This window comes from Gigantopelta aegis, chromosome 4 (genome assembly GCF_016097555.1).
Source record: "Gigantopelta aegis isolate Gae_Host chromosome 4, Gae_host_genome, whole genome shotgun sequence".
Lineage (NCBI taxonomy): Eukaryota > Metazoa > Mollusca > Gastropoda > Neomphalida > Peltospiridae > Gigantopelta > Gigantopelta aegis.
In genome coordinates this window covers 78,509,748-78,523,227 of record NC_054702.1, presented here as the reverse complement: position 1 = coordinate 78,523,227, position 13,480 = coordinate 78,509,748, and the positions used below count along the sequence as shown (strand labels likewise).

General features: G+C 33.6%; 1 protein-coding gene across 2 annotated transcripts in view; it reads right to left on the bottom strand.

Moving 5' to 3' along the window:
* LOC121371157 (transport and Golgi organization protein 1 homolog) overlaps positions 1 to 13,480 on the bottom strand; it is a 39,280-nt gene that overhangs the window by 7,731 nt on the left and 18,069 nt on the right. For both annotated transcript variants that reach the window (XM_041496833.1, XM_041496834.1), the window contains exons 9-25: positions 12,550 to 12,678; positions 11,440 to 11,476; positions 10,997 to 11,085; positions 10,594 to 10,671; positions 9,475 to 9,585; positions 9,026 to 9,097; positions 8,192 to 8,296; positions 7,573 to 7,604; positions 6,101 to 6,191; positions 5,490 to 5,565; positions 5,209 to 5,261; positions 4,801 to 4,891; positions 4,180 to 4,318; positions 2,968 to 3,069; positions 2,328 to 2,388; positions 806 to 841; positions 372 to 439 (exon numbers count right to left, since the gene is read on the bottom strand). In XM_041496833.1, coding sequence (XP_041352767.1) covers positions 372 to 439; positions 806 to 841; positions 2,328 to 2,388; positions 2,968 to 3,069; positions 4,180 to 4,318; positions 4,801 to 4,891; positions 5,209 to 5,261; positions 5,490 to 5,565; positions 6,101 to 6,191; positions 7,573 to 7,604; positions 8,192 to 8,296; positions 9,026 to 9,097; positions 9,475 to 9,585; positions 10,594 to 10,671; positions 10,997 to 11,085; positions 11,440 to 11,476; positions 12,550 to 12,678 — 1,370 coding nt within the window. The remainder of the gene's footprint in view (positions 1 to 371; positions 440 to 805; positions 842 to 2,327; positions 2,389 to 2,967; positions 3,070 to 4,179; positions 4,319 to 4,800; positions 4,892 to 5,208; positions 5,262 to 5,489; positions 5,566 to 6,100; positions 6,192 to 7,572; positions 7,605 to 8,191; positions 8,297 to 9,025; positions 9,098 to 9,474; positions 9,586 to 10,593; positions 10,672 to 10,996; positions 11,086 to 11,439; positions 11,477 to 12,549; positions 12,679 to 13,480) is intronic.

Below are 13,480 nucleotides of genomic sequence, written 5' to 3'. Positions count from 1 at the left end.
CTGTCTCAAAACTCCTAATGTAACCTCAAAGTAAACATTACTTCTGTCTCAAGACTCCTAATGTAACATCAAACTATCACTTCTATCTCAAAACTCCTCATGTAACCTCAAACTAAATATTACTCCTGTCTCAAAACTCCTCATGTAACCTCAAACTAATTACTCCTGTCTCAAAACTCCTAATGTAACCTCAAAGTAAACATTACTTCTGTCTCAAGACTCCTAATGTAACATCAAACTATCACTTCTATCTCAAAACTCCTCATGTAACCTCAAACTAAATATTACTCCTGTCTCAAAACTCCTCATGTAACCTCAAACTAATTACTCCTGTCTCAAGACTCCTAATGTAATCTCAAACTAAATATTACTTCTGTCTCAACACTCCGAGTTCATGTCGACATTCCTTTAACTCTCTTTCTGCAGCTCGAGCAGTCAGCTGAAACAAATAATAATACACAGTGGAGATACCAGCATAATTTATATATGAACACCAAATGTTGAAATATATATATATATATATATATATATATATATATATATATATATATATATATATATATAAAAACTATGTCCCATAAAAACTATTCATAATATATTATGATAGATGTATTATATCATACAAAAAATATCTGGTTCACTTACCACACTACAGTCAACTAAACTAAAACTGACAATAATATATACAACTCTATATATGGGATGATCTGATGAGATATTTCTTGATTTATCTATCTCTCCATTAATGGAAAACATTCATAATTCATGTATTATATCACACAAGTATTACAACAAACATGCTTACCCAGTTTTCATGTGCTTTCTTTTCATTGGCTGCTATCTGTAAATAAGATTATAATATTCATATAGCAACTTTTATACAATAAAAAAACTCAACTCCTATCATTTTTCCTTCATCAATTTGCAATAAGTAAGGTAAGTTTTTCTTTTTAATGTTAAAACTAAATTTAATTATAGGAATGGTAAAGCACTAGCTTGATATGCGATCGGTTTGGGATCGATCCCCGTCGGTGGGCACATTGGGCTATTTCTCGTTCCGGCCAGTGCAACACGACTGGTATCAAAGGCTGTGGTATGTGCTATCCTATCTGTGAGATGGTGCATATGAAAGATCCCTTGCTACTAATGGAAAAATGTTACGGATGATTAATAAATCAGTGTGCTCTAGTGGTGTCATTAAACAAAACAAACAAACTTTGAACTTAACTGACATATACAGTTCAGAACTAGTTTTAAATATTCAGTGAATATATTTTAGTAGATTGTTTTCAAACATAGGTACCAATATACTAGTGGATATGTGATCATATATGAATTATTACAACTAACATTAACTTGACTAATAAATGCTGATTTTGAAGAATAGCCAGTTGGTAAACTTCATTCCACTAACTCGTGTGTTGCATGTCAGTCAAAAAGGACCATGTTAAACAATATCCCAGTAAACACTTTAATTAACAGTCATGATGCATTTAACCATTTAATAATTGAAGAGTGTGTTTACAAATGTGTTCAATCCATTTTGGGATAATCACCAAGTACGTAATCTTGTACAGTATGACAAGCAATTTATGTGGTTATCTTCTTTTGTTTTGTTTACTGACACCACTAGAGCACTCCGATTTATTAATCATTGACTATTTGTTGTCGAACACGTAATACTGACATATAGTCTTAGAAAAAAACCTCTACATTTTTCCATTAGCAGCAAAAGATCTTTTATATCGGGACGGAGAAAAAAAAAAACCCCGCCAATCTGAGAATGGGTTTACTCCCACAATCCACTATACCGACTAAGCTAGATGTACTAGATCCTGGCACCGTATCATAATGATTTAGCACTTAAGACACACAAATCCAAAAACCAATCTGTTCCTGTTAAACCTAACATTCTATATACTCCTCACCCACAAAATATACCGATGGGATGAAATAAGTGAACATAAGAAGTTGTACACCAAATTTAATTTTTACTACTAGCATAATAATGTCTGTGTTTCATATAAAGTTATAATGTAGGACTGAATGTCCGTCCAGTCGAACCGACTGCCAGTAAGACGGTCAACTTCTGACACCATGGTTTGTGGGCTTTGACTGCAGTAACTATTTGCTGTTACTCTTTAAATGATCCCTTCTTTTTTTCCATCAGTATAATTAAAAAAAATTAAACCATGTATGCTTAGATGAAAAGCTGTTGCAAACCACCTGGTGTAAAGTAATAATTACAGCATCTCCCACTCACCTTGGGGCCTACATCTGATCAATTATGGAACAAATCTATGTCCCGAAGAGGAAGGAATACAAACCTGAGATCTAAAGTCTCTCTCTGAGGCCGTTACTTCCCTCTTCAAACTTTCAGACTGAGATCTGAAAAAAATAAAAAATAAAACACAAATACTAACGAGACAAGAAGTGTTATTAAGGAAGAAGGAAGGAAATGATTTATTTAACGACACACTCAACACAATTTATATACGGTTATATGGTTAAGGATCACACAGATATTGAAGGAGGAAACCCGCTGTCGCCACTTTTCAGTTAGCAGCAAGAAACCTTTTATATGCACCATCCCATAGACAGGATACCACATACCATGACCTTTGATGTACCAGTTGTGGTCCACTGACTGGAACGAAAAATAGCCTAAGAAGTGTTATTAAAGCCACCACTAAGTCCTCTACTAATCTTTAGATAAACTTTAACAGGAGACACTCATGCATGCTAAGGGACTGAAACAATCTGTGACTATAAACATATACAAGTCCATACTGACAATGTAACAAACAGGATCAACAATATCATAGCAGACATTTTATTGTAAAGACTTGTTTTTAACTAATTAACGAAATTAATGTTAGCACTGTTAGTTCATGTATGCAATTCTCTGTACTTGTAATTTGTGTATATTTTAACCACAATGAATAAAAACAAGGTATATATCCTTACTTATACAGTTCCAATTCCTGTTCTATCATCTTTGTGTATTCGTCCGCACTCACAAGTTTGTTGATATTTTGTTTCTTCAGTGCTTCTTGTTCACCAAGCTCTCTGGAATTGTAATTTCAAAATGTACTAAACAAAACATACTTCGTAATTGTGTCTTTGGTTTCCGAAAGTACCTCAAATGTTATTTATATTACACAATCTAAACAACTTATAACACTGTGTAATTTCTTATAATGTTGAACTCTCAATAAAATTTAACTAGCAAATAAATAAACAAGTAATTTAATAGTAATACTAAAGAAATACATGACCCCTACCGAGACCAATTTTTTCTTTTAGTTTTCCCAAGTGCAAAGGACATAACTGTCAAAATAGATAAATTACCATGAAAGTCTAATTTGATCTTTAACTATATGAAAGCTATACACAAAATTTCAGCTCAATATCTTGAGACATTGCAAAAAAAAAGGTCTGAAAACTCTATATGGGAAGGATGGATTAACAGACTGACAGAGAAGGATGGAAATGTTTTGTTTAATGACCCACTAAACACATTTTATTTACGGTTATTTGTTATCGGACATATGCAGACAGGATAACACATACCACAGCCTTTGATATACCAGTTGTGCACTGGCTGAAGCAAGAAATAGCCCAATGGGTCCACCAACAGGGATCGATCCCAGACCGATCGTGCATCAAGTGACTGTCAGAGAAGACAAAACCTATGGTCCCCTATGGTTAGACCTAAAGGGGACACAAACATGTAACACCCAGTATATTATTAACCAGAGGCCATGTAGCACATCAAAAACAGTTTGTTTTGTTTAACGACACCATTAGAGCACATTGATTTATTAATCATCGGCTATTGCATGTCAAGCATATGGTAATTTCGACATATAGTCTTAGAGAGAAAACCCACTACATTAGTAGCAAGGAATCTTTTACATACACCATCCCAGACAGGATAGCACATACCACAGCCTTTGATATACCAGTTGGGGTTCACTGGCTGGAACGAGAAATAGACCAATGGGCCCACCAATGGGTATCGATCCCAGACCGGCCATGCATCAAGCGGGCACTTTACCATTGAGCTACATCCTGCCCTGTAGCACACCAAGACAAGCGTAACTAACTGCTGACTGTTTAAGTTGTGAAAAGGCATAAGTAAGAGCCTGGGTATTGTGTTAACTGTGATGAACTGACCTCTGCATCTGCATCTCCTTCTCCTTGAAGTAGTTGGACAGGACGTTCAGCTTGGTCTGGGCCTCCTGGTTCTGTCTCTCTGCCTTCATCTTGTCAGTCTGCATCATCTCCATGTCTCGCCGAGACTTCTCCAGCTGATCTAAAACACAACAAATAAACAGTGTAAGCCATCTCCATGTCTCACCAAGACTTCTCCATAAACAGTGCTATAAACATCATATAACACATATGCTATAAGAATCATATAACACACATGCTATAAAAAATGCAGTTGGAGTTTTAAGTATCTTGAAAATTTTTATGTGTCTATGCATTTTATCAAAGAAGGCTTTCATGGAAATAAAACTAGATAAATTTTTTGTTTTGTTTTCATGTGCACATTTTCTGGAAAATAATTTCACAGTAAACTGTCATCAATAGGGCCTATCTAATCCAAGCATATATCTTACATTCCCTGCAACTGCCTATGACAATCGGCAATGTTGTGAAGGTTTTAATTCTCCAAGGCATGGTGTTTGCTGTGGACATTTTCTTATTTACAGGGGTTGATCTTAAGTTGATTAAGTTTATGATCTCAAATTTGCTATTACACTCTAAAACCATTAAAACTCTATTAACTACCTTCAACTTCCTTTCTTGCCTCTAGTTCAATCTGAAGTTTGTTCTCCAGTGTATTCTTTTCCTCTTCAGCAGCTCGCAAGCTTGCATTAACCTAAAGTAAAAATATATTTTCATATATATATCTATCTAAAAATATTATATAAACAAGAGTACTGATGTTACAGCCTTTGATATACCAGTCGTGGTGCACTGGCTGGAATGAGAAACAGCCCAATGGGGGTCAACCTCAAAGCAACTAGGCATCAAGTGAGCGCTTCACCACTGGGCTACGTCCAAATAGAGAAATGGAGCTATTTGTGCACTGCAATAAGATATTTTCAAGGATATAAAAATAAACAATTCTGCAATAACGTATTTACATGTATGTCAATTCCAGTTTACAACTTATCATGTACACTGAAGCCATACCTTGGAAACATCTATCATTGCTTGAATCTTTTCTTCAATACTCGCTTGGTTTTCTGCAAATAAGCAAAGATTATATTGGGATATATCTAACAACTGCATATTTTTATTTCATGTATTTAATAATATGAGTACTTAACAAACACAAATATTCAAATAAGATATTTTTATTCGGTGCAACATAACATCATTTTTTTCAGCATTGCTATTTCAGTATATTATATAAGGCACAATTGAATCCCAAAACAATGCTTACTGCTCATCTTGATTGATGTAAAATTTACCTTTAATAAAATCTTCATCGTTTTCTCCATCTTTGGGTTCAAATACCTTCAACTGTAGAAAGCAGTCTTTCATTACCTGCAATATAATATTATAGCAATCATTTTCACTGAGTGTACTTATCTGTTTTACTAAAATAATAATACATTATTTAAAACTAATTTAATGTATCTCCCAAACCCATGATTCCACATTAACGTACAACTTCCATAATCCAGTTTCTTACCCATACAATTACTATAAAATTTTTTTATCAAATACAACACTAGTTTTGTTTATATACTACCCATTTACACGATGTCTAAATAGAACTAGTATACTCTGTTGAAAGGATTCATCAATTCTACACACAAATATTTAGATATTTTAGAAAATATCTCTTTTTTTTAAAACACACCTGAAGTTCATTTTCTTTAAAGACGACAGTCTCCAGTTTCTTACCGATACAAATACTATAAAACTATTTATCACTAACACTGCTAGCTTTCTTTATATACTACCCTTTTACGAGGTGTCTTAATAGAACTCTGGTATACTCTGTTGAAAGGATTCATCAATTCTACACAGAAATATTAAAATATTTTTTGAAAATATCTCTCTTTTTAAAACACACTTCAAGTTCGTTTTCTTTAAAGGCGACAGTCTCCTGCATCTGTTTATACTCGGACTCCATCCCTTCCAGTCTCTCCTTCATCTCGTGTACCCTGTGAAAACAAACAAACAAACCACCTTATCAGAACGGTTGGAGCGATTAATCTTATAATCGGTTAATTTATCAATCTGGTTATAAAAATTATTATCAATTTGTCCACACTCCTATTTGATTAGCAAAATATGCACACATATAATTTAATTCAGTAATAAACTTGCCTTATTCAATAATCTTATAGTCTGTTTTCATCATTAGGCTCGACTTCTTAACAGGAAACAAATCTCAAAATAACGGATGCAGAAACTGGAAAGTTGTATAAGGAGTCTTCAAGATTTTACTTAATTTATGGAAATCAGTTTAATATATGAACCAGAAGACATTTGGGTTGTTAAGGTGACTTCCACTTATGAAGAACTAAAAGGATTATAAATAGTAATTAAAACCAAGTTTTAATGATTTTATACCGGTGAGCAGAAATTAATATAATTACAAAGGCATAATGTGTATTCCCAAACATTAGAAAATGGAGTAGGGAGTAGGTGAGCTAATATTAGTCACGTGACCGGTGTATGAATTCCCATTCACTCTACTGATTCGTCCATTTTGTTTGGACAAACGAAAAGGTCAGTTACCTTTTTTGAAATAAGTAATTTTGCTTGGTGACTTCCACTTATGAAGAAATAAAAGGATTATAAATGATTATTATCGATATGTAAGGTCCGATTATCAATATTAAAACCAGTATCAATAAGCAGCATTAGCAACCAGTGATTTTATCATACAATAGAAGTAACTGAAAGAAATCATTGGGCGGAATTTACAAAGCCTGTTTTTCTTTAACGCAGGTGTTTATGTATTGTAAATGTATGTAGTTAAATGCATGTAAGACTAAAACTGGCCCATGTAAATTTGGCCCTTTATTTTCTGAGTGATTAGCTTCGAATTAAGTTAAAGATTGTTTTGTTTAATGACGCAACTAGAGAACACATATTAATCAATCATTAGCTATTGGATGTCAAACATTCGGTCATTCCGACATATAGTCAGAGAAAACCAAAAAAAAAATTTCATTAGCAGCAAGGGATCTTGCTAAAATGGTCAAATTTCTTATCAAATTAACTGTCACTATCAGTTATCAATTCCTAAATATGACTGCGAAAATACTTGACGAAATCCACTTTTTCAACTGAAAATTCCCCAGATACTTCTCATTCACCCCCCCCCCCTCCTCCTTTAAAGCAACCATCATCAAAATTAGTCTTGATTAATGTTGTTCTATTATTATTTTGGTCAGTGCCGTGTGCAAAATGATTGTAAATATGAATGAGTGAAGGTACAGTGTGTTGGCTTGCAAGATATCTTGTCTATAGTAGTCAGAAGATTAAATTGAAAAGTGTTTTATATAACAATTTTTATAAGTCAGTTTATTATACCTGTCCTTCCAATCCTCAGCTTCAGCTAAAAGCTAAAAAAAAATAACAAAAATACATTAACTTAATTTGCTAAATTAGAAAAAAGTTATACATCAAATAATATACAATAATCGTCACAACCAAGTAGTTCAAGAAAATACTATTCACAGATCTCATTAAAAAAACCCATACAATACAACAAAATAAAAACAATAAACAAAACAGCTTGCACTTCATAAAATGCAAAATGATTTCCATTAATTAACATCAATTTCTCATTATTTCCAGGTCAGGTTATCCATGTAACAGTATGAAAAAGAAGGATATTATATTCCAAATAGCCCAGCCCCATATCGATCACTGTCCAGTGTTTTTGCCACAAAGTAATGTTTGGGTATGGCACTATGGAACTGAATACAACCACAGTCAACAGGGAGTATGGGAGGCCTCCCTCAGAAAAAATTGTGTTAAGTTTAGGGTTAGGATTAAGAAAATCATACATTAATGATAAAAGAAATTAATTTTGTCAAAATGTTAACTTTAAAAAAAAATATCTGGGTATGGCACAATACCCATTTTACCCTCTGGCAGAAACCCTGCAGTGTCCTAAGTACCATGTAGTGAATTATACAATGAGTACCTGTTCCTTGCTTGTTTCCAACATTTTCACCTGGTCACCCAAACTATGTACTTTGGACTTCAGATCTGAAATCTCTTTCCTCGTATCATTCAAACTTGTAGTCTTCTGAAAAACAAAAAACAAACAAATGGATCTCAACATTGTGATGACTGTTATTTGTATTCACTCAAATATTACAATTAGAAATTTCATATCACATATATAATTATTCGTAAGTAATTTTGTGGAGGCCAGAGGTAAATCACATGGTCAGTCTAGGATCAATCTCTATCAATTAGCCCATTTCTCATTCCAGCCAGTGCACCATGACTGGTATATCAAAGGCCAAGGTATGTGTTATTCTGTCTGTGGAATGGTGCATATAAAAGGTCCCTTGCTATTAATGGAAAAGTAAGCAGGTTTCCTCTCTAAGACTATATGTCAGAATTACCAAATGTCTGACATCCAATAGCCGATGATTACTAAATCAATGTGCTCTAGTGGTGTTGTTAAACAAAACAAAGTTTTAAAAGTAATTTTGTCTTTGTTAGTGACATTACAGATCAGCTCTTAAAGAGACAAACATGTAATAACTGCAAGACTATAAAAAAAAACCTAATCTAATACAATCACATATTAATTTATTTAAGTTAGCCACAAAGTGGGTCCCCCATCCCATCTTCTCCATATATACAACAACACATACTGAATCATTTGATGATGCATGCACAGAAAGTGATAGGGATTTTCACATCCCTAAGTATGACCACCTAGTGAAATAAACCTTAAATGGTTTTTTTCTCTCATTATTTTGTTAATGTTTATTTCCAGTTTTTATTACTAGACCAATCTTACTTTATGTAGCTCTTGTTCAGTCTTCTTAGATTTCTCTTCCAGTTTTGATAAGTGCTTTGATAAATCCTTCATCTACAAAAAAAACCACCAACAATATCATGAGACGTAAACACATTTGTTTTTGACACAGTAATAGAGAATACCCTTTAACATTACTTTTGAGAAAGTTTTCAAGGTTCCAACCTTCAGATAAAAACAAACATTTTAACTTCATCCAAACAGAATATTTGTCTGAAAATTTTTTGAACACTTATGTTGTGCATTCTTGAAAAAACCCTGAAATATAAGAAAATTAATCCAGTCAATATATTATAACTGTGGCAACACACAACAATTCTAGTTATCATCAGTTAGAACGACAGCTAACACAGGTGGGTTCACAAAGTACTTTCAAGGTTAAATTCTCAAATTGTTCAAACTTTTTTTCCCCATTTTGTTTAATGTTGTACCTTTTTTTCACTTGTCTTGATCTCGTTCATATTGTCTGCCAGCTGCTGCCTGATCTCCAACACCTGGTTATCTGATGTACTCAACTGCTGCTTCAGTGCCTCATTGTGAAGCTGAAAACAACACATAATGAAACCAAGGCATCAAGACCATTAAAGCTGCAAAGTCCAATAGAAAGAGGCATCATGTCTTATAAATAAATCTTAACACTTATGAAATTATTGTTTTCAGACACTGACAATTCAACATTGAGGATCATTCGCTTCAAATAAACTTAGGGCAGCAGTTCTTTGGCTTGAATGTGACATAATGGATCAAAAATGGACTTGACAACAAACCCATGAAATAGGAATCAGTTAGTAAATAATACATGACTTGACAACAAACCCATGGAATAGGAATCAGTTAGTAAATAATACAGGACTTGACAACAAACCCATGAAATAAGAATCAGTTAGTAAATAATACATGACTTGACAACAAAAACATGAAATAAGAATCAGTTAGTAAATAATACATGACTTGACAACAAACTCATGAAATAAGAATCAGTTAGTAAATAATACATCACTTGACAACAAACCTATGCAATAGGAATCAGTTAGTAAATAATACAGGACTTGACAACAAACTCATGAAATAGGAATTAGTTAGTAAATAATACAGGACTTGACAACAAACCTATGAAATAGGAATCAGTTAGTAAATAATACATGACTTGACAACAAACCCATGAAATAGGAATCAGTTAGTAAATAATACAGGACTTGACTACAAACCCATGAAATAGGAATCAGTTAGTAAATAATACATGACTTGACAACAAACCCATGAAACAGGAATCAGTTAGTAAATAATACAGGACTTGACAACAAACCCATGAAATAAGAATCAATTAGTAAACAATACAGGACTTGACAACAAACCTATGAAATAGGAATTAGTGAGTAAATAATACATGACTTGACACACACCCTTGAAATAGGAATCAGTGAGTAAATAATACAGGACTTGACAACAAATCCATGAAATAGGAATTAGTGAGTAAATAATACATGACTTGACAACAAGCCCATGAAATAGAAATCAGTGAGTAAATAATACATGACTTGACAACAAACCTGGTAGTTCTGCAGGTCTGCCTCCACACTGGTTAATTTCGACTTCTGCTTCTGTAAATCTTTCTCCATGTGAGACATCTAAACAAACACACAAATGGGTTACTATTAGCACAAGCATAATGATATATACACCAATGCTAATATACAACTACAGTTTGCATGACTAGCCAATCTAGAGTCCAACAAGACAGAAAGTTAAAGTTTGTTTTGTTTTGTTTAACGACACCACTAGAGCACATTGATTTATTAATCATTGGCTATTGGATGTCAAACATTTGATCATTTTTACATAGTCTTAGAGAAACCCCATTACATTTTTCCATTAGTAGCAAGGGATATTTTATATGCACCATCCCATCGTGGTGCACTGGCTGGAATTTCCTTTCATTTCTGCAATATTTACCTCTTTTTGTCTGTCCTGCAGTGCATCTTCCAGGTTTTCTTTCTCCTTTGTTACAACAAACAACTTCTCTTCTATTTCCCGAATAACAACTACAATACAGCAACACACACAGAAATTACAATGAATAATCAACAGCCAATTACACTGAATAATCAATATACACACCCTATGTACATACTGAAGTGATACTGTGTGTACAGTTAACCATATGACTGCACTTCAAACCATAAGGCCTCTTTGTTCATAATGAATTGATATACCCAATGGTTAACATTTGTATGGACAATCAGCCTATACAAAGCAAGAAAATAATATTCTCATATGATATGTAAGCAGTATGATGTACAGTAATGTTAGCCATATAACAAAATATTCCATCCAAGATGGCAGCTATGAACCATGATCTAGTATGCACAGAGTCTGTATTTACTAAATAAACTTACCTAGAGGGTCTTTTTTGCTTGGTGGCTTGCTTCCACCCTAGAAAAGAAAATGTATTGCTTGACAATGATAAATAAATAAAAATTACTTATCCTAGAAAGATATGAGGGTTGAATGCAGCATAATGCTTAGAGTATTAATATCCACATAGTTTATTATCCACATAGTTCAAGATGTACAGGAAAATATAACCAGTATGGCACAGGTGTGTTATAATGATTTCACGTGCACAACGAATGACGTCATTTTGGGAAGCAACATCATAACATAATGTGGTTTCCCCAGTCAAAGCTCTGTGTAAACGCTTACCAAAATGATATCATTTCCTCGTCTCTTTGTAGTTAGGTTTGAAATGGTTTGACATGGTCCTAGCTTGTTATTCATAAAAACAAATATTATGGACAATGTGGATAATAAACAAATTATTACACTGGCATGTGAATTGTACTGATTTTATAAAACTTATGTCAGGATTCATGTATTACCCTCACTATCACTCGGACAATACACAAATCCTGACACTTGTTTTGTAAAATTAGTGTGACAGCCAAGCTTGTATAATAATCTCTATTTTTCTCAACAACTTAACTGAAGAGATAGATTCAGTTATTATTGCCACGCTTCTTAATTACACAATTGATGCAGCACTCTCTAGAATTATACTACTTATGACATTACATGTGGTTTTCTGCCTATTTTTTGTCAACATGTATGGAATTTAAACATAAAGAGATATAGTTGTACTAACTATTAAGAGTACCTGACACAACTACCAGCTCTACCCAAGATTCTAATAGTTAAAGTTTGTTTTGTTAACGAAACCACTATAGCACTTTGATTTATTAATCATCAGCTATTAGATGTCAAGCATTTGGTAACTTTTGACACATTGTCTTAAAGGAAACCTGCTACATTTTCAAGACTAACAGTCTGAGACTTCAATGTCATGGCAATACGATACACATTGCAAGCATTTGACCTCATTAAAGATTGGAGTCTAGATGCATAAAGCTGGAATTATTACAAATTATTCTAAGATGCCAAAATATATATCCCATATATAGCACCCACAAGAACAAAACAAGGCATATTATTACAAAAAGATAACTTACCTGGCAAATACAGCTACAAATAGCAACAGTTACCATAACAATTAATGTTGTCATGGTCACCAGAATGCTGATGTAGGGAGACAATCCAAGCGGTTCCTGTTCAAGAAGTGACTGAATTGATGGTGGAAGCTGAAAATTAATATTTATATTTTTTCATTCATTCCATACATTTAAATACACCATCAAATACAAATTGGTGTGTAATGAACAAGACATGTTTGAAAGAAAATCCAACTTATGTTTATTACAATATGCATGGTACTTAGGAAGTTCTAATAAGCAATTTTCTCTATTTGAAACAAAAATATCCCTAACTTGAAAAATACAACTGAGTATCTGAAACAAGCTGTAGAAAATTTCAGACCAAACAGTTGCATTGCAAAGACTGCTCACAAAAATCAACCATAGATAAGAATATTAACATTTTCGTGTCTGTGCTAGAATGACTTCACAAACTGAGCATATTCGCGATGCCAGACTAATAGCAGCTAGCAGTGTGCCATCACATCCACAACATAATAAAACTGATGATGTACCATGTGCCATCACATCCACAACATAATAAAACTGATGATGTACCATGTGCCATCACACCATGTAAGAATTAAAATACTTTATAACTCTATAAACACGAGATGAATAAACACTTGAGTGGTTTCCTCCAGTGTTTTTATGAAGTGTCTGGCAGAAGCTGCATGACGTCACATTATGTCTTAAATCTCTATTTAGCTGCCTATATCCAGGCCAGTGGTTGGACATGGAAGAGGAGTCACACTATGTAAAGGTTAAAACAATTTACAACTCTATACTTACGAGCTGAATGAACACTCAAGTATTTTCCTCGTGTCTTGACATGACTTAAACTCTATTTACATGCTTATATCCTTTCAAGATTCAGGCAGGGCCAGTGGTTAGGTATTGGACAGAAGTC